Below are 20,605 nucleotides of genomic sequence, written 5' to 3' on the forward strand. Positions count from 1 at the left end.
TATCATTGAAATATCGATTTTGTAAAGCTTATTAGTGCTACGCAAACATTTCGAACCAATTTCCAAACGACTTTTAAACTTTGATTGTGAGCTTGTAGTATTAAATTGCACAGTGATATTTTTCTATATCAAAAAGGATTCATCTTTTTTTTTGCAATCGTAACATCACAAGGTTTTCTTCGGAAAGATCCCATCTTCAAAGGATTAAAAAATTACTTTCATATCGGTTTTTTGCAATTCGTTACTCATAAAACCCCGTCAAATCGTCGCGCGTCGATATCGAGAGATCGATCGATCTTTCTACGTGTCTTCGATTCCGTGCGAGTGCGTCTGCTGTTCTAGCTAGCTGCGTGCGCGTGCTGAGTGACGGCAATATTGCGTTTCAGTGTTATGCTGTTCCTTTCGCGAGAAAATCTTTGAGCGAGTAGCAAATATGACGAATTCGGTGCCGGACAGGTAAGCGGCTTTGTTTGTTGTACAGGAAAATCTGCCAAGTTTCTCGAAATAGTTGAAAGTCGCTTGCGTAACGTTATCGCAAGTAGGATCGAATCGTAGTGAGGTTACGTTGTGCCGACTTTTTAGAAGTTTCAGATTGTTTCAGATACGTCGTAGCCGCGTTGCTAAAACGCAATCGTACGCGATCGTTGATCCGCGAAGCGTAGTGTCGTTTTTATCTAACGTATCAAAATAGAACCGACAGCAAGGCATACTGCTGACTCCGGGAAAACGATTCGACGCTATTTTCAGAGATAGCTAACTTATCAACGGAGTACGCAGAGTACACGTATCTGATCACTCGCACTCGCTGTTTCCCGCCTTTTTTTCCAAGATGGAGTTATTCACCTGCTCGCCAATATTCGAATGCGATTTACTCGGCGAGTTAGTTTGATTCCTGCGATTATTAATCTTCGACTAGGAGGTTAATCATGTGACTTTCTTTAAGGCAGAAACGTGAAAAGTGCAGGGCTGGGTAATCATTTAAAATGCCAAATATAAAATACTTAAAAAAATGTATTTAAAATGCAAAAATATCCAGCCCTGGATAAGTGAACATTTTTTGTATTTTTTATGTACATAGATACATACATTCATAAAAATTTTCACTTTTCACATTTCCGCTCTGGGGAAAAAACTACATGATTGATAGTATCGACCCGCTATATCCTGCAGATCTTGTTTTTAAATAAGTACATTCTACAGTAGAGCAGTAAGCCTTAAGGGGATGCTGGAGTATCGACAGAACTCTCATTTCGTATTTCTCAAACCATTTCGTTTTTCTTATACAGAATAAAAAATCCTCCAGAATAAAAAAAAACGCAAATACCTTTGGAAAAATACAAACAGGTATGAGAGAGAAAATCCCCCAAAAATTGTAAATTACACTTTTATGTTACCATGTAAGTTCGCTTCCTTCACATATATATAAATGAATGCAAGGATATATCCAAACAAAAAGTACTTTTCCATATTTGAATAATTTATAAGAGTATTATGAGACCTTCAAATTATGATTTTGAAGCTTACAAGAGAAATGGCTTGAGAAGTACGATTTAAGTGTAATCTCCCATTCATGTGATATGTAGGATATAGCAGAGCAAGAAAAATACGTAACGTTTTACTTAATGATTTTGCTTAATGTACGTAATGTTTTAATTAACGTATGTAATGTTTTCTTGATGTACGTAATATTTTATTTGGAATTAAAAATCTGTTTTATCGACATCGATCAAGTTCGGCCGTCGCTCTAGCATCCCATCTGTGAAATATAGAATCTGTGAAAGAGAAAAAAAGTATTTGTTATACAAAAATTACGATTTAGTCGGTAATAGAGCAGACGGCTTTAGGATCCTTTTAAGGGGATGCTGGAGTCGCCTGTATTACCGATAAAACTAGCGTTTTTAATGTTTTTGTTCTTGTCGAATTTCTTCGTAATGGTTTCACAGAATAAAAATTCCTTTTCCACGATTAAAATATACATGCTAATGTATTTGTCACTGGTGTATTTTGTGTTCAAAGCTGGAAAAGATAAAAAATTACAGATTTCTTTATCCATTTTTATCTCAGTATGGCGACCAACGCTGAAGGTAAAATGAATAAAGAAATTTGTATTTTTTTATTTTTTCTCTAGCTTTGAACACAAAATACACCAGCGACAAATACATTAGCGTGTACATTTTAATCGTGAAAAAGAAATTTTTATTCTGTGAAACCATTACGAAGAAATTCGACAGGAACAAAAACATCAAAAACGCTAGTTTTATCGGTAATACAGGCGGCTCCAGCATCACCTTAAGTCAGGAAATTGGCAAATTATTCTCCTCACATTTGACTATAATTGATCAATTTCTTACAGCGACGTCTTATTACTCTATTGTATAATAGATTGCGTTACGTAATAATTATCGCGCCGGATGTTTAGTTCTTTCAGTGACGCTCTTTTGTAAAGTAGTCGATATCGATTAGAGTAAATGAGGCGAAGAATTATACGGTTCTGTAAGATATAAATATGTGATATTTGCGTGCAATTGTATCGATTTAAATCGGTTGATTAAAACTGATAGTAAATGGAAGGACGCAAAGGAAATGATGCTCTCAGATATCTCGATATTTTAAACGTATCATTTCTTTTTCATAACATTTACATTAGGAAAAATGTTTTGTTCTATGAATCAAAATTATGCTATAATAACAAAAATATATTTAATTGAAATGTACTGAACAAAAGCTATAATTTTATATGAACTGAAAATCTTTGGTTAGTATAAATATTTTTGTTATACATATAAAAAGCAGAAAAATGCATTTCGCAAGAGAGAAGCAACTAAATATTTGGTTATATAAAACAATAATATAAAATATGTATAAGTTGTTAAAAATATAGATATCTAACAATTTTGCTGAAAGCATTAAATTTTTTTTCTATATATAAGATACGTTCAGAAATATCAGACTCGAAGGGTATCGATGAACGAATATAAAGTTTTGTACTTAATCCGTTCAATTCGGCGTTCTCATTCAACCTATTTTCCTGTTGCCAAATCGCCGCAAACGCAACGCTGTTTATTATTAGTGGCAGCGTTTAGCAAAGAAAGCAGCTTCGTAAAATTCTTTAATATAATTGGTTTATACATTTAGATCCAAAAAGTTAAAGACATGACCAGTCATATTAAATAACTTTACAGTTGCAAAGCTGTTTTATCTGCTGAACGCAATCAATCTTATAATTATCGTTTCTGCGTATTTCAGATGGTTAGAGTACAATGCTTTCGGCGATGTAATAAAGGGCACCAAGATCCTAGCATTTAAAGTTCCGCTGAAGGATGTGAGTATTTGTGCAATTCATTAAGTCGTATTTTTCAACTCTGTAGTACAACTTTCACAACGTGCGCAATGATTTCAAACACAATTTAAAAAAGAAAAAAATTAACGATTTTTAGCAATAAATATAGTATGAAAATATACCATATAAAATATAAATAAATATAAAATAAAAATATAATATGAAATAACAAAATATAAATAAGGAAAGAAAGTAAGATATTTCTTTCGGATTGAAATAAGAAATAAGAAATAAAAATTGATTGGAGCGAATAAACAAAAAGAAAGTAACAAGCTCCACAAATATGACGCATTTCTTATATCGGTTCGGATTGTGAAATAATAATAGATAATCGATTAGAATGAATGAATAAGGAAAATGTAACAAGCACCAGAAATATGCATTTTTTACATTCTGAGAACATTGATCCTTACGTTAAATATAAAGATTTATGATTTAATAAACCGTTATACTTGCGCGATCTACTTCCAAGGAACATTTATATTTGATGTTTAAAAGTAACAAAAAACATTTCGGTTTTCTCTAAGGAGGATTTACTCCGAAAAAAAAAGATTTATTTAAAATAAAAAAAAGTTTTTAGGAATTGCATCGCTCTTGAGGAACACTGCCGCGGTTCACTCGGAAACAATGTCCTCCGTTCCCTGAGTCTCTCCCTCGTTTCTCGGCTGTCCTCTCCCGTACTTCTCCTCGCACTAAATCAAAGATTCTCTTCGCGGGAGTCGTGGCGGCTGCACGGCAGATAAGATCGCGTCGGATTCTCGAAATGGACGACGCGGCAGGTACACGCGTCGTCGCTACGCCACGTGCGCGCCTGTGTATGAGTGCGTGCACGCAAGCACGCACGCCCGCAGGCACGCACGTACGCATGCACGGCTCGTGGGATCGCGGCACGGGTCTCCGTTAAATCGATGCGAACATCAGGGAACCGGAGGAAATGAAAGGGTGGAGGCGGGAGAGCCGCACGTCTACTCCGGAGGGGTATAACGGGAGGGTGGGAAAGCAACGTCGTGAGATCTCGTATCGGCCGTGGCCAAATTGTCGTATTGTTGCGCACGATGACCCACTCCGTAGATATAAACAGGTTGATGTATGCACGCTCCTGCAGTCGGTGCATACGCAGTATTGCCGTCTGGTGCACACGGCCGCCGATTCTCCTTCGAGTTTAAATCCTCCGACTAGATAAAATGCTCCAATGTCGGCCGCTGTGCGCTGTAACGCAAGCTGGTTGACGTATGGCCGTTCACGCTGCGATCCATCGCTTCTCATTGAAATCCTTGGGATTATCCGGGAATACAATTTTTGTAAAAGGGACAGATGGTTATTCAAAGTTTAATGATAGAATTTTCGATTCATCTGTCATAAGTGACGATATTATAATATTGATCGGATTTGATCAATTCTATTTACTGCTTTTTTAACATTTATCCGTAAATATTGCTTACTTTGTATCTGGAGATTAAAATATTTAATGAAATTTCTAGGACATATAAGAATTATTAAATATAAAGAATTGACTATTGTCGGATCATGACTTTTACGTAATCTATTATATACATAATTACTGCGTAATCTATTATACATAAAGAATAGTTTTGCTGATATATCTAAAAATCTTGCCAATCTGAAAATAATTTTGTTGGACTATCTCAAAATAATTATGTAAGACTTAAGTTACTAGAATGTCAGAACTTTTGGCAGCATTGTTCATTATGCTTGAGTATTATTTTGATAGACAAACACATTTATTTTTATATCAGTGTCTACCTAAATTTTTAGATACTTCAGTCTTTCCATATAATTAAACTGGCTATAATAATCATAATACTCTCTTTCGATTTATGTTTTTTATTTGTGAATGTATGTTCACAACACAAAAAATGTATCGTTCGTACATGGCAAAAATTTTAATTGAATCTAATATACACATATATATATAATGTATATATACAGTTCTTTCTATATATTTAAAAATAAAATGTGCGCGAGTGAATTTCGCGGATATTAACTAATCTTTGGTATACGCTCGAAAAAGATATCTTGTATAAACAAGAAAATATTGTCGGCGTCTAACAACCGCGTCGCAGTATTTTTACTACCAAAATAATAAGTCGAGATCACATTGTCGCTTTCTGGTTATTGGCCTAAGGGCCGCGCATATGCCACGTTGCATATGCTGATTATGGACGATGCGGCGCGTAGTCTCCTAATTGACGGCACAACGGTGCCCAGGTTTCACAGGACATAAAACACTTTTATATACCTTCGGCTCTGCGTCGAGATCTCATTAAAACACGTAACGATAGTCTGCCTAATTGACCGCGCCGTGCTGGGCTATGATGGCGCACTCCTGATCAGCGTATATACCTATATAATTCGTTGAATCTCTTCGCTTATAACATAATCTCTCGCGCCGTCGTGATTCTCGTTATCTCGCCAAAGATACGATTAGACGGGCTATTTTTTATGACAATTATACCATACTAACGATAGTTTGTATGTTAATCAATGTAGAATAATTATCGATTAACATACCGCATCTATGCCGAGATGGTGGATGACGATGAAAGTTTCCAATGACTTCTTTTGAAAGATTGTGGTTTTTTATTTTATTTCCTCGTTGATGACGCTACTTACCGCGACATTTATTGTATGGTGGTATAATATATTTACATGGAAAATTTTACTAAAGTATTTAAAAATTTAGCTAGATCTAAAACTGATTTCCTTAGATCATCAAAATAATTATATAGGACGCTACTATGATGAATAATGTTTAAGTATGATGAATAATGCTGTGAAAAGTTTTGACATTCTAATAATCAGCTTGAGCGTCCTATATAATTATTTTTATGGTCCAACCAAATTATTTTCAGCTCTGTGTGTATATTTTGTTAAATATTTAGCGAAACCATTTTTTTTGTATATATACAATATACATATGTACATGTGGCTCTATACATTTGTTGCAACAGTGATATAACTCAGAAAACAAAGTTTTCCAGAAAATGGATTTGAATGTTTTTCAGTCATTAGAATTTTGGAATATCGATCTTAAAATGAATTTTCGATGAAGAACTGATAATAAAAGATTAATGCTCCAATTGGTTTCTACCAATGTAATTTAGTTTAATTTTAATCTTAATTTAATTTTAGTTTAATTTTAATCTCGGTTCACTAATGCTTCTTCTTTTTCTAATTATAAGAACTAGAAAAAGATAAAGAGTAAGTTGAATTGATTAAAGTTAATCTACATTGGGATAGAAATGGGTACAAAAGAATGCTTTTTTTTCTTTATGTTTTCATTTTTTTTCTGCAATCAACTAAAAAAAATGATCATTTTTGAGTTATATTATTATTGTAGTAAATGAGCGACATACATATAATCGATAGAAATAATGCTTTTATCGTATCTGTAAAGATAAAATTGATCGCGTACGCGAATTTCATTAATGTTAGCCTGCTGACGTTAACTTTAATAAGGCTAAGAACTCAAGAGACTTGGCGCCATCCTTTATCCAGCCGTAACGTCCGCTGGATGTATCACAGGCCGGTTGTGTCAAAAAACCCGCCGGATCTGAGCGGCAAAATTAGCGATCCTAATTCGCCACACGGTCGGAGATGAGCAGCAACGCTCTGATCCCCGTTTGTCCCGAGCTATTTAATTTCCGCCTAACTCGCGGCTCCGGAACCGGTTTTTCCCGTCCACCGGCCGTTCCCGCGCGCGCAGGACAGTTGCAAATAAGTTTCGGCTCGCCGGGATCGCCTGCTATGCATATATGTTGTGCATGCATACGCAAAATAGGAGGGTGCCAGGGCTAATTGATTCTGGCGTCGCGGGCATTACATAAAACAAGTCGAAGCCAGGACCCCGAATTGGACTTGGGGCTGATTGGGCATTGGGCCCGCTGTGGCGGCGTCGGCCGCGGGGGGGCCACTCGTTAATAGGGCCCTCAAAGGGTCAGTGCTAGCACCCATTTTCTTGGGCTGCCTCGGCTCGCGCACGGCGAACGCTTCTTCATCATCTATAAGAACTTGTAACAAATATCGGATCGGCTCACACGAAATGTGATACTCTGCCGACGCTTTACCGTAGACATTCTGTCTTTCTCTCGTAGTCTGATTGGGGAACGCTGTTGATCTGATGGATTTAAGATGGCGTTAGTCATATGCTGTCGGTGGATGCAGAGTCCCTGTGCAGAGTTGCCTCTTCTATGATGAATTATGGAAATGAGAAGAGAAACGCTTTTATAAATAGATCCTACTCTCTTGAATTTTGAAACTTGACGTTATATAAATATTGCTTTTGCATTTCCTCTTATTACTTTTATAAGGTAATAAAAAAGTTCGGCAAGTTTTGTATTTATTAAATTATTAGTAACATATATTTACAAAAAAAATTGGAACTGAAAAAAAATTAACATTAAAAAAATAGCCATCTTTGATTAAAACTTTAAAGCGCTTCGGAAATAAGTACATCAACGATGATCGCGCATTTTTCCACAGATAAATTTTTCCAGGCAGCCAGTAGAGTGGTTTTTAGTTACCAAAATTGATGAAAATTTTGATACACTCTTTTTGGTATTTAATAAGATGTAACTAATACTTTTGTTAATTTTTTTAAATGTATGTTACTACCCTAGGTATAAAGCTTTAGCGCAAAGGTCTGCCATGTTTTACCTAATAACCAATTTATATTAAAGAATTATTATTTTCTTTACTTATTTATTGGTTTACTTACTTAAACTTACTTATTATTTATTACTTATTTATTGGACGATAGACCATCAGATCAAAAATAACAGTCAAAATAGTCAATAAAAAAGTTGCGAACATCCGCATAGATCAAAGAATTGCGATACTCTTATAAATCTAGAACTCTGTCCTACATATCAATGTATTTTGTCATCATTTTTATATCAAAATGACAAATTAAGCTTGCTATTTGGAATTTGGGTAACGATTTGTTAAATATACAAAACTTTTTGTCACAAACTTTTTTGTCACCCTGTACATAATATACAACTAAAAAGTAAAGTAAATTTAATGAGGAATCTTGATTACTTTATTTTTAATAAAATTTGATTAATTTCTACTTAATGTTAAGTGACATCTGCTCTTCGGTAATGATGTGTAAACGTGTAAATATTTTCATTAGATAATCGGAATACAAGATAAATAGAAGCTATCAAATTTTCTCTTACTGTTTTCTTTTGAGAGATAGCAGGGACTGCACATCTCGACTAGCTATATTTTCTTCTTTTTTTTTAGACTGTCGCAGCAATGTGGGCGATTTCTGCACGGTGGTAGAATATTAATTCATGTCAAGGAGCTAGGATAGGTCTCGCTCGAGAGTAGATAGCGTCTCTTCGTGGGTGATATCTGTATTTCAACCCTCGAAATCCTGAACATTGAGATCGTTATCGCATGAACTTCTCAGTTACACACGGGCTACTCGTCCTCGTCGTATAAGCAGCCGTGTTTTCGGGGATAAGATGAATGGAGGGGTTGATCATTTTGTTTTAAATTTGCTTAACATTCCTCTAAGGAATGTATTCTTTTAACGTACGTGTACTGCATAACGTGTTTCGATTCACACGTTGCAATTCATTCTTTCTATCTACAATTTAAGTCAATAAGGCTCGAATACACTGGTATACACTCGAAATTATTTACAGAATTTTTTCATAGAATATAAAAGTGCAACTATGTTGATATTTATTTTGACATGAAATACGCTTTCGATATTAAGTACTTTGATTAAGATAGTTCGGGGGGGGGGGAGCGAGAACAACATTCTTTAGAAATATATACGTTTCTATTTTGTAGAAATCCTATTTTTTATTTTTTAAATTTAATGAGACTTTTTCTCGACGCTTGTTCATTAGAATTTCACAGTGTAGTTTTGATCATACTCAAATATTCCGTCGACTCTGATTAATTCCGTTATGATAACCTAGGAATGTAGGATATCTTTTCCCAGACGACCCTTTCATTTCTCATAGCTTTTACCTGCATTAGGAAAAGTGCTGGCTGCGCGCGAGTGATGACGAAAGCAGCATCAGTCGGAGTCACTTGTGTGGTTTTTGAAACGTAACGCTTCGCATTACATCTCGAGGATATCGTATCGATTTGTTGCCCGACATGCGGCAATCATTACTCACGACTGCCATCATATATGACGTTTTTGCTAGCATACCATGTAGGATTAGCCGCATGCATTTTTTTTACGTAATGATTTATGAGCGAGATCCTCGCGAACTTCATCGCTCGTGCGACGTATTCATGTCACGGACCGGGGTCCCGCGTCCTTCTGACTGACCCTCTCGTCTCCTTTTTTTATGACAAAATATTAAGTAACTGCCCTCGACGATAGTAATCGGTTTGGTCACTGTCGGAGATAATAAACGGTGCATTGTGGTGTCTTGTCCCAGACGTTAATCTCAAAGATAAACAGCTGATTTTGTGCAATCTGGCATTCTTATGGTTTCACGCCAATTTTGTTGCGAGTTTATGAAATCTTTATGAATATTTTACTTTAGATTGACATAACAGACCTGTACAATATTCAATATATCATTACCATAAAATTTGTTATCATCCATAATTATTAACATCCAATATATTATACATGATGGTTCGATTAATTTCTGAGCTATAAGTAGTAATTATATTAGATGCTACCGAATACTAATTAGATGTGGAAATTTAATCTTTCGGTGCCACACACGGGAACGACACACTTAGGTATGGCATACTCAATTGAGTTGATTGCTTATATAAAAATAAATATATTATAAAAATTTTTTTCAATCGAAACGCCAGATATTAATATAACATTGCCAAGCAAATGTATGTATCTTTTATTAATAAAAAAAGTTATAAGCAATAGAAGTAGCATTGGAAAAGCATTAGAAAAGAAAGCAAAGTATACCATACCCAAAGTAGCCCAAAAGAGTTGATGTAATATGAAATGACTTCGAATTTTAATAAAAATTTATAACTAGATTTTACTAATTTTTTTCATAAGTTGATATACAAGATTATTCAATTAAACAATATTTAAATATAGATTGATTCGTCGAAGAGGTGTTAGTTTAAGATTACGTCATTTAATGATCCTCTTCACGAATCTCCCGTATCGAAAGATTACGGTAATTAATTCGGGACACGTTCTCGCGTCACTATTACATTTCCCATCGACATTCGGCCGTGCATGATCGTTAGATAAGCGGATTTATTGGCTCACCGCGAGGCGAACGTGCGTTCTATGTTATTAGCAATGGTAAGTGTTTGTTTAACACTCGCCGAAGAGAGGTGGATCCGCGGGCGCCTCCTCATCTTCCCATAGCATTTCACGAAAGGGATGAGCTGCGCGGCGGGAGGAAGAAGAAAGACGGTTGGGAGAAAGAGAGACGGCGATTGTAATTTATGCCGAAGTTAGCGAGCAACTTCGATGACTTTGTAAAATATTACTGATCCCCGTTTCGGAGATCTTATCTAGATCCGACACCGCGCTCCGTTTCGTCGGAACGCCTTCCTTCTTTTCTTCTCTTCTTCTTCTTCATCATTCTCTTCTTCTTACGTTTATCCTCCTCTCCTTCGTCGTCGCCCTCCTTGTTCCTGCTCTTCCTCTAGCAGCCTGGCGCCTCTAAAAGAGGTCGTCGTGCGTCACGCCGAGACCCACTGCGCCAGAACGACTTTGCTTTCGAAGTTCTGCCGATCGACACCGAAGAAAGCATATAAACATGTCATTTGTTGATGAAACTAGTTTTTATCTACGCCCGAGTGTCGCGAAAGTGTTGAACATTTACTAAATTGGACGCTGCCGGTTATTTTATTTGTTATCGACACCGTTGTCTCGCGATCTAACATTGTCACACTTGGCAGTCCGATTTTAAAATAGAAAACGATGCGATATACAGAATTTTCACGATGACGATATACTACCGTTCATGAAAGTTCGGACATTCGCATCAATTTTATCAAATGGTCATGTAAAAATTTGAATATTTTGAAACAGCTATTGTGTTATTGTTTTGTGTATTTTAAGATACGTGTATACATATTACCACCAATTGTAAAAACTTTACAAATTTTATATTATTTTCTGTCAAACGAGAATTCTTTAAATGTATTGATTATATTAAAATTTTATGAAATAAAAAATTTTTTTTCTATGAAATAAATACATTTTGGCATATAAAATTAAATAATTTATAAAGCTTTTGCAATTGGTGTTAGTATGTGTACAAGTACTCTAAAACATAAACAAAACAATTACTATTGTATAATATCATAATTTTTACATGATTTTACATTTTTACATTTAATGATTATAAAATTTATGCGAGTATCTAATTTCATAATAATGTATGTATCAATCTCTTTATTTTCGTGTTCTGCAATACTTTATCCAAATTTTATCTAACTTACGTGAAATGCAGTTTAGATATTGATCTACATAAATTAAGAAACGGTATAGGTATGTGTTGTCACGAATAGAATTTGCAACGAGTTAACTGGTTGATGAAAGTTTTTGTTACGGTAGGCGCTGGTGAGAGTTCTTACAGGTGTGTGCACGTCGAAGAGAATGTTCGCGAGAAACTCGACGTGCAGGACACTTTTGTCACGCCGTCCGATCTATCGCGCCTCATCAGATATGGTAGCTGCGCCACGGTCTATCTCCACTAGATAAGATGGCGAATGTCCATCTCGGGGGGTCCTTTCTTTCCGGGAAGCCTGCGGAGCAAAGATCTCGCAGTAGCCAGCGTTATCTTCTTACCCGATCGTGTTTCGCCGTTCCTCTCATTTTGCGAGGCTTCGTTACGCGTAGGTACTGCCTATTTATACACGTACGTGCACAATAAAACGGTGACGCGCGTAGTCATAAAGAATCTGGAAGATATACTCAACTGATTAGGATGTCTGTGATGTCTATAATGCAATTCAACGGCTCGTAGAGTTTTTGATACAATTTAGTATATTTTTGTACCAACGTCGTGAGATTTATCTTTGACGTAAATAATACTTATAAATTCATAATTTCGTACGTATTAAAAATAAGGATAATTAAAAATAATTCCTTAAGATCTTAATTTGATGAATATAAAAAAAGCATTATTAACCACGATTTATCTTTTGTTCTCAATTGTACTTCTATATATAATCTAATGTTGTCGTATATTTAAATATTTTTGTGTGTAGAACACACAGAATTATCCTTCTGTAGGTATCTAACATATTTTATTTTTCATTTTTTATGTTCCATTTTATTTGACAGTTAAAATTTCCGACTTTTTTATGTGGATTTACGAAACATGAAAGTAAGTTTTTTTTTTTGGATTAAAAGGATATTAAATGATTTTATCGCGCTTATTATAAAGTGCCAACTATTTATGAAATTAAATAGATTTTATCTTTATGTGTGTAGTAATTTAATTTTTGAAGCATGTAAAATAATGAATAGAATGCTATTCACAAATAAAATGATTAAAAAATTAGTTATTTATGAAATAACATAATTAATATTCTTTTATCAAAAAAATATATTTTAAATAGAGGCCATAAAGAGTTTATTTAACGAATGAGTATTTACATGCATAGATATCTGTATACTGTCTGTACTCTCTAAAATATAAAAAAATTCTATCTAAAAAAGTTGCATAGCAGATTTCCATATTTTCTTTATCAACAAAATTAGGAAACTTTAAATTTTTACTGTGGGTATTAACTTTTTTATAAAGATTTGCGACATATTTATCCGATATATTTTACGATTACGATATATAATTTCTAGAATGCTTCATATCATATGAATGAACGACATGATTATTTTCTTTTCAAATGACATTTCGTATTATGGTAACATAAAGCGCAAACGAGCTCGGAGACGATCACAGCTTTTTTTTTTTTAGAAAATATAGTAGAGACGTAGGGGCCATTTCTTCAGTATGTGCACCAGCCGACCCTCTTGATATGAGTACGGGGGAAATAATGGACCGTAAATGTTCCGCGGGAAGTTCTCACAGAGCGATGGGAATCGTTGAGGAGGCAATAATATTACTTTTCCTTTATATATATATATATTTCTCAACTAGTGCCCCCCTCCTCGCGTCCATCCCGATCTTGCCTTCTACATTCTTTCTTCGCTCGATTTCTCCCATTCCATATCCAGCATCATTATACGTGACGAAGTGCAGTATCTGCTTCGATTGTATCGTGCAAGCTGAAGAAGAAAAGAGAGGGAAAACAAAACGGAGAGAAAAATGAGGAAGGGGGCAAGATGAAAAAAGAGAGATTGAGGGGATGAAAGGAACGAACGATTGTGGATTCGCCGGTGGTTTGGATGCCACGGCTTCTTCGACCCGAGAGACGCGGCGCTGGCTTTATACTTCTGGTACATAAATTTCCTGTGAATGGCGCGCGTATGAGCCGGCGCCTACTGTTCTGTATCCTACCCCCGCTATCGTCACCCTTCCCCGCATCGTCGAGATTTTCCCGGTCTTCTGTCGCTGGCTCTCTTTCTCTCTTCCGTTCCCCTCGTTTCCGTCTTCTTTGAACCCGCTCTATCCTGGTGGTCGGAGGCCTCATCCTCCCTTCTGCGAGATCGCCCGTCTGTTTACGAGAGCGAGCGTCACCGGACGCGAGGATGACACGTGAAGAAATTTCCGAATTTATTGGCCCCGCGACCGCCTCCCACCGGTTCTGTTGCACCGTCGATTAGTTCCAACGTTCTCGAGAAAAAGGCACAGTACGACGGCAGGCGGTGCTTGTGTCATATAAATCTTTGCGTAACCGGTGCGTTGAATCTATCGGGGAAGACCGCGCGATTGGTTACGCACGTTATAGAGCAATATCGGAGGAATTATTTGTTTAGCTGGCGATACGCGGTACCCATTGGTCGCGATCTGTTTCCGTTGCGCACGAACGAATTTCATGGAGACGCGCGATTTGGCGAAAAGCGATGAAGCATGGTGGTTGGTGGAGAAAAAGAGGGAGATACAAAGTCAGTCAACTGCGAATGAATGTGCTTTGGGGGGGTAACCGGGTACACCGACGGCGCCATCAGCAGCAGCTGCGGATCTTAAGATCTTCGGGAAATCTTCTTACCTTGCCTTTCCTTCTCGAGAAACTGACGAGGCGGGGTCGCACCGAGGCAAGAAACAAACATTTGTTTAAACGATCCCGACAAGTCACGGCCATAAATACCTGCGGATCGTTAATCTTGTCTTCGGTCGCGCCGGTCTTTCGTTAATGTATAATGTATTCTCACCCCCGTAGCTAAAACAATCAATTCGTTGGAACCGCTGGCACGCCGACGAGACTCTGTTCTTCAGGGGCATGATCCGGGTATAGAAAAAAAGAGGAAGAAAAAAAATGGGAGAGAAACACCATTCAGTGTCGATAAAGACGAAGGGCTGCCGGGATCTTTCTTGTTTCGGTAATAATGGCATCATTGGCGACTTAATGCGATTTCTCGGGTATTGTTACGATCTTGCAGTATGCTTCGTCCGTAAGAAATTCGTAATAAAAGTGGCGTTCGATCCTGACTAGGAAATGCCAATGCCGGTATAAGTCATTTCGGCCGTTTGCTGTAACTGCGCCGTGAATACCGGAAGTTAGACGCCGCAAAATGATGGCACGCAACGTAACTTTAGAGAGTCTACTAGGGCTCCATTCGGCACTACTCACACGAAAGCGTTATAACGTCCTTTGCGATATTCACCCGTAATATTCCTTAATGCATGTCGACGACGTCGCGAATGCTACAAAGGGAGACCATACATCGTGTCGATATTGTAACACTGTTCCTGTGGAAAATTCATATAATGCGGTTTATATCGATTTATTTTTGCATATTTTATTGAGTTTATTTTGCTATTTCTAAATTAGCAGCACATTTTTTAACGATTCTATGAATAATGTATGATAGCATATTACAGTTTTAGCCATAAGTATAAAGCACCCCCACAATTGACATGAACGTTTTATATTTAACGAAAAATGAATTGAAGAACAGTTTTATTAAAAATAATATTTATTTTTATAACAATTATAATATTTTGTTAGTCTTTCTTCAGATTTGATTTTTACCGCCTTTTCTAAGAAAATGCAATTAATTGAGAGTGTTTTGTACTTGATAAGAATCTGGATGTTCATGTATTTTCAACTATCAAAGTGTCAAGAGTTTTAACTGTTCGAAGTCTAATAAACTAAAGAAAGAAATAAGAAAGCTAGATGATATATTAGATTATTGTGTTAAGATTTAATAGTACCATAAGTCTATATTCTAATCTATTATAGCGTCGCTTATAATAAAACATGATGATAGAAAGCAAATATTCATTAGCTTCTTGCTGAATATCTTGCCAATAGATCATCATTCATTCACGTAAGATTCATTGTAATTACTTGTCTAGCGTCTAATATCGCTCCGATCTGGCATATAAATATTTCAGTTTCGCGGTATCGTTTTGCATACGTTCCCTCGTATGTCACAGCCGACGACGGACCACCGGCGACAACGAGAAACAAATTCGGGGAACAAATTCGTGATGTCGGCAAACATGGAGGATCGCGATTCTCGTCTGCTGGGCACGAATAAGGAGAGACAGACCCCCCGGGGCGCGCGGACCGCCCTGAAAATATTTTTAATTTTATTACGGCCTGTAATATGGAAATTCTATGGACGCGGTTATCAGGTGTGAATTGAATTATAGCGACTGTCGACGCGGCCTTATTATTTATACATGGTCAGAAAACATGTTCCCGCTTTCGCCGTGCTGTGCCGAACGTTCACGATAGTCGGTGATAGGAAACACGCGGCGCGCGGATGGTAGTCTATAAAGCCACGTGTCGGAGCGGTACTAATTCGTTATCCATACAGAATGGCGAGGCTATGTCGTCATATCGCGGTAATACAATGCCTATAATCAATTCTCGAGTGATTGCAGCATTCACGTATTAAGGAATAAACCTTGATGTATTGCTGATACAAACGATTTAATTTCTCTCTTTGCTCCTCGTTGTATCTGTTGGAGAATTTTGGCACCTTTTTGCCGAAATCATTTGGTTGATCTCTTCTCACGCGTAAATCGGCATGCGCGATTTCATAGTGCGTTTCAAATTTATTATCTATCCATAAAATTTTTACGCAAAACTCAGTAAGACGTACTTCCGAGATACTTTGTATTTCACCGCCGCATAATGACCGATGATATCTCTTGGAAACCCGCTGATGGTCAATTCACTGGGCACAAAGGAGCCTGAGGAGTGGTCGCTAATCGACGTATCGATCAGCTTTGAATCTTTTTAGAAATCGTGAAATTGTAAAAACGCCGCGGAATGTCGAACTGAGGTGCGATTATTAAAGAAGGAGGATAGAGAATCAATTTTCATAAATCCTTACGAAGACATTCTACTTTTGAGATAGTTTACTGCGCACGCGGGAAGCAGAGATTGATGGATTCACGTTTCATTAACGGCGTTCAGCAGAAAAAGCAGCTTTAAAACTGTTGTAAAATTCTTTAATATAATTGGTTCTTATCCTTACTTTCTTATTGAATTTAAATGTACAAACCAATTATTATTAAGGAAACCAATTATATTAATGAATCTTACAACAGTAGCAAAGCTGCTTTTTCTGCTAAACGGAGCCATTTATTATCCAATATCATATGAAATTACTTCCTACGTGTTAAGAAATACTTACTCACAAAAAAACGGATCACCGTGTTACGATACATAAATTATGTGGTTTAACCGGTTCTCTTAAAGATAAAGGAATCAATTCGGAATTAGAACGACAAATTATATAATTATATAGTTTCATCTAATTATGTTGAAATTCTTATTTAATAGTGAAGGTGCCCAGATTTTTTATTTTCTCAAATTTATAAGTTTTGACGTCTCTCGAATTCGTATGCAGTCGAAGATACATCTTTCAGTGACTAAAAAGTTATTAATGATGACTAGCAAGCGACGCGTCGTCGTGTTGTCGTACATGTCTTCTATCCGCGTAGGTGACCCATTTCAGATCGCTTCGAATCTTCTGCCAAACGAGGAAGTAAGTGGATACGAATAACGTCACGCATATATCAGTTCGAGATGGTCATATAGCAGTCTATATGGCTTCCCTGCATAGCTCTATATGAACGCGTAGAAATGTCGCTCACTCTCTCATGCAGTAAAATGCTCCTCTCGCAAATCGCTAACTTCTTTTTTTCTCCCTTTCGTTCCCGTAGGTTTAATTCACGTAAATCTGCATTACTTGTATCTTCTTATTCTAGATAATATAATTCTTTTTGTATAAATGATATATAAAATTTCGAAGTTTAGGACAAACATTATAAATCTGATCTATAATTTATAAAATACTATCCGTTTAAAAAAAATCTTTCTTAGATTAATTAATGAAATTAATTATTATTGTCTCTATATATAAATTAAAAAAAATTTTAATATAAAGCATTGGTTTTAAATAATTTTATGAAATGAAGTTTTCTTGCTAGCATAAAATTATTTAATTGCTCATTGATCATTATATTTTGAAATAATGTGTTTTTTTATGATTCTCAGCAATTAACACATAATAAATTTTGGATGACACTTGTTTGTGAAGATAACTTCGAAAGATACTTCTGATTGAATGTGTTAGTGTGAAGTGAGATAGAATGATTTTTTTAGACAATGCTTGATGGTAATGTTCTGCTTGGTTCACTTTTCACATTCGCCGTGCTTGTTCAGGAAAATAGGAGTTTACGAGCAATTCATGGAATATACAGTAACCTAGTAACACGTGGAATTTGACGACGTTTCGCTTATTTCTATTACGAGAGTGCTTCTGTTCGCTCGCCATTGTTTTCATCGTCCTTTGAAATGCTGTGCCGTCCCAATTTACATTAGACTAATTTTGCTTCGCTAATTTACGGTGTATTGTATCTTTTGTAGAGATATGAGAATTATTCAGCTGTTACGAGTTTATTTTTACAAAATTATCATCTGATTTTTATAATTTTAATATAATTGATGAAGTTCTTATCTAGACTTTTACTTTTACTGATTGATTTCTCATAATTATGACTTTAAAAGTTAGATATAAAAGAATCAAGATATTTTTTCTTTTCTGTATTTTTTGCGAAAATATAATATATAGATATCTATTCGTAACTGTAACAATTGTTGTTGTAGAACAATTATTTTTTTAACGGTTTGCAATACATTAATTCATGTTTTGAGACGTCAATTATATTATTATCAATACGTCGCACCTGAATTTGCGATTACTCGTCGTTCGCCAAAGTTCTCACGCCAGTTTCGCCGAGATTACGCCGTCGACCAGGTAAGGACCTTCGGAATATTACGGCCCACTCGGTACAAAGGCGTGGAAGCTCACCCCTCGTAAATATTTCCAATAAATATCACCGATACCTACCGTTGGCCAACGCCTACGTCGCGCGCGAAGATCACATTTTTTCACAATGGCTTCGTACCACGTTGCGTATTTGATCAACACTTATTTTTACGAATTTTTATGACCTACTCAAATTTTCCATCGCATAACGATATATATTTATATTATATATTGATATTGTATATTGTAAAAATATTTCGATATGCTTTCTAAATGTAATTTTCTTTTTTATCTTAATAAACTTGCCTATAGTCTTTGTTTATGTTTGAATCGTTAAAATATGTAGGTACTTATTGGTGTATCATTTTATCCTTGTTATTTACCGAATGTTAAACAAGGAATATTATACATCATGCCCAAAGCGCTTTACAGAATCAGAGAATTATTATCACGGAGCGAAATATGATTTAACATCTGTTCCGTTGTTGTGTTTCCGCCCGGCCAAATTTGTCGAGCGTGTGAAGCCTCGTTTTTGACTCCCACATTGTAATTCCAAGTGTGTAAAAAGTGACACATTTAATAATGTGTGTTATTTAATTTTCTGTGTAAAAATGGCACTATGCTATACGGTTAAATGTGTAAATCCATTATTTGTATGCAGTGTATAGTGTGTTAAATTTTTATACGGGAAACTAATCATATACATATTGAAGTCACTTTTTACACACTTGAATTTGAAATGCACCGTATATCTTTTATGATTCATAATTTATTTGTTTTATTTTTCGAGGTTAAATTTTATTCTACACTATTCAGTTTATTAATATTTTATATAAGAAATTATAAAATTATTTTAAACATAATTGTTCTTATACTGAAAAAAGAATCTGGTCAATAGTTACCAAATGTTGTGTCAAATAATTTCAATTAAATGTTCGATTAAAGTACCAAAAAATAATTTTACTTATCTAAATATTTAGTAATTAACAAATAATTATATAATTGTTTGGTAATACTTACTAAATATTTAGAAAAATAAAATTATTAGTTATTAACCGAACATTTGATTGAAATTATTTTATTTAATATTTGGTAGCTGTTATTAAATTCTTTCTTTGATGTACAATAAATAGTTTAATTATTATTATAATACAAAATGCAGTAGAGATGTATATTATATGGAATAATACTCTCTTAATTCCGAAATCAGCATATTTTAAGTAATTATAAAAACAAATGATTTCCAAACTTTCGCGATCCTAGAAGATGAAAATTGAAAGGTATGTGTAGCAAGAAACTTTCTGACGCGCGTCGGATGCTGCATGAACTCGTGCGAACCGTCAGGAAGATTCACAATACAGGCGCGGTCCCATAATCCTGATTTAGACGGGCCCATATATTAGACTAAGGATCGTGAAATTGAATGGTAGAATCAGTGGAAAGAGCGATCTGGCTGTCAACTGCGAGGAATGGAGTATATCGTGCGAAAAATAAACTGCTCCTGGCGCGAGTGGGGTTAGTAAATTTCGCAGGTGGTCCAAAGCTACCTGTATATCCTCTATCCTCCTTCTCCTCTTTCATTCGCGTCTTCTTTGTGTCCTTTCGACTCTGCTCCGTTCGTCGTGGTTTGCGTTCCTGGTCTTTTCGTTGAGGAGTGCTGCGAATGTCCTCTCCCAAGAAGGCTCGTAAATCCTTGCATTTACCTCGCGCCTTCTGTCCTTACTTGGAGCGCAAATACGCGAATCTCGACTCGTCAAAGGCGAGGCACACGCTGGCATTCACCAGACTCGATTGCGTCGTGGCATTGTTTATTGTGAATTTTTAATCTTATGTTTTTACACATATAAATCATACACATTGGAAAAAGAGTCTAATTGTAGAGGAAAGAAGAAATTATCAATAATATAGTTACT

The 20,605-nt window shown here is 35.9% G+C and overlaps 1 protein-coding gene across 2 annotated transcripts in view; it reads left to right on the forward strand.

The window, feature by feature from the left end:
- The first annotated feature begins 348 nt into the window (after positions 1 to 348).
- Positions 349 to 20,605, forward strand: part of LOC108729146 (cleavage and polyadenylation specificity factor subunit 6) — a 47,963-nt gene continuing 27,706 nt past the window's right edge. For both annotated transcript variants that reach the window (XM_018458125.1, XM_018458126.1), the window contains exons 1-2: positions 349 to 456; positions 3,247 to 3,322. In XM_018458125.1, the coding sequence (XP_018313627.1) occupies positions 434 to 456; positions 3,247 to 3,322 (99 nt within the window). In that variant the 5' untranslated portion in view covers positions 349 to 433. The remainder of the gene's footprint in view (positions 457 to 3,246; positions 3,323 to 20,605) is intronic.

Source organism: Mycetomoellerius zeteki, unplaced genomic scaffold (genome assembly GCF_001594055.1).
Source record: "Mycetomoellerius zeteki isolate Tzet28-1 unplaced genomic scaffold, Tzet1.0 scaffold70, whole genome shotgun sequence".
NCBI classification, from domain to species: Eukaryota; Metazoa; Arthropoda; class Insecta; order Hymenoptera; family Formicidae; genus Mycetomoellerius; species Mycetomoellerius zeteki.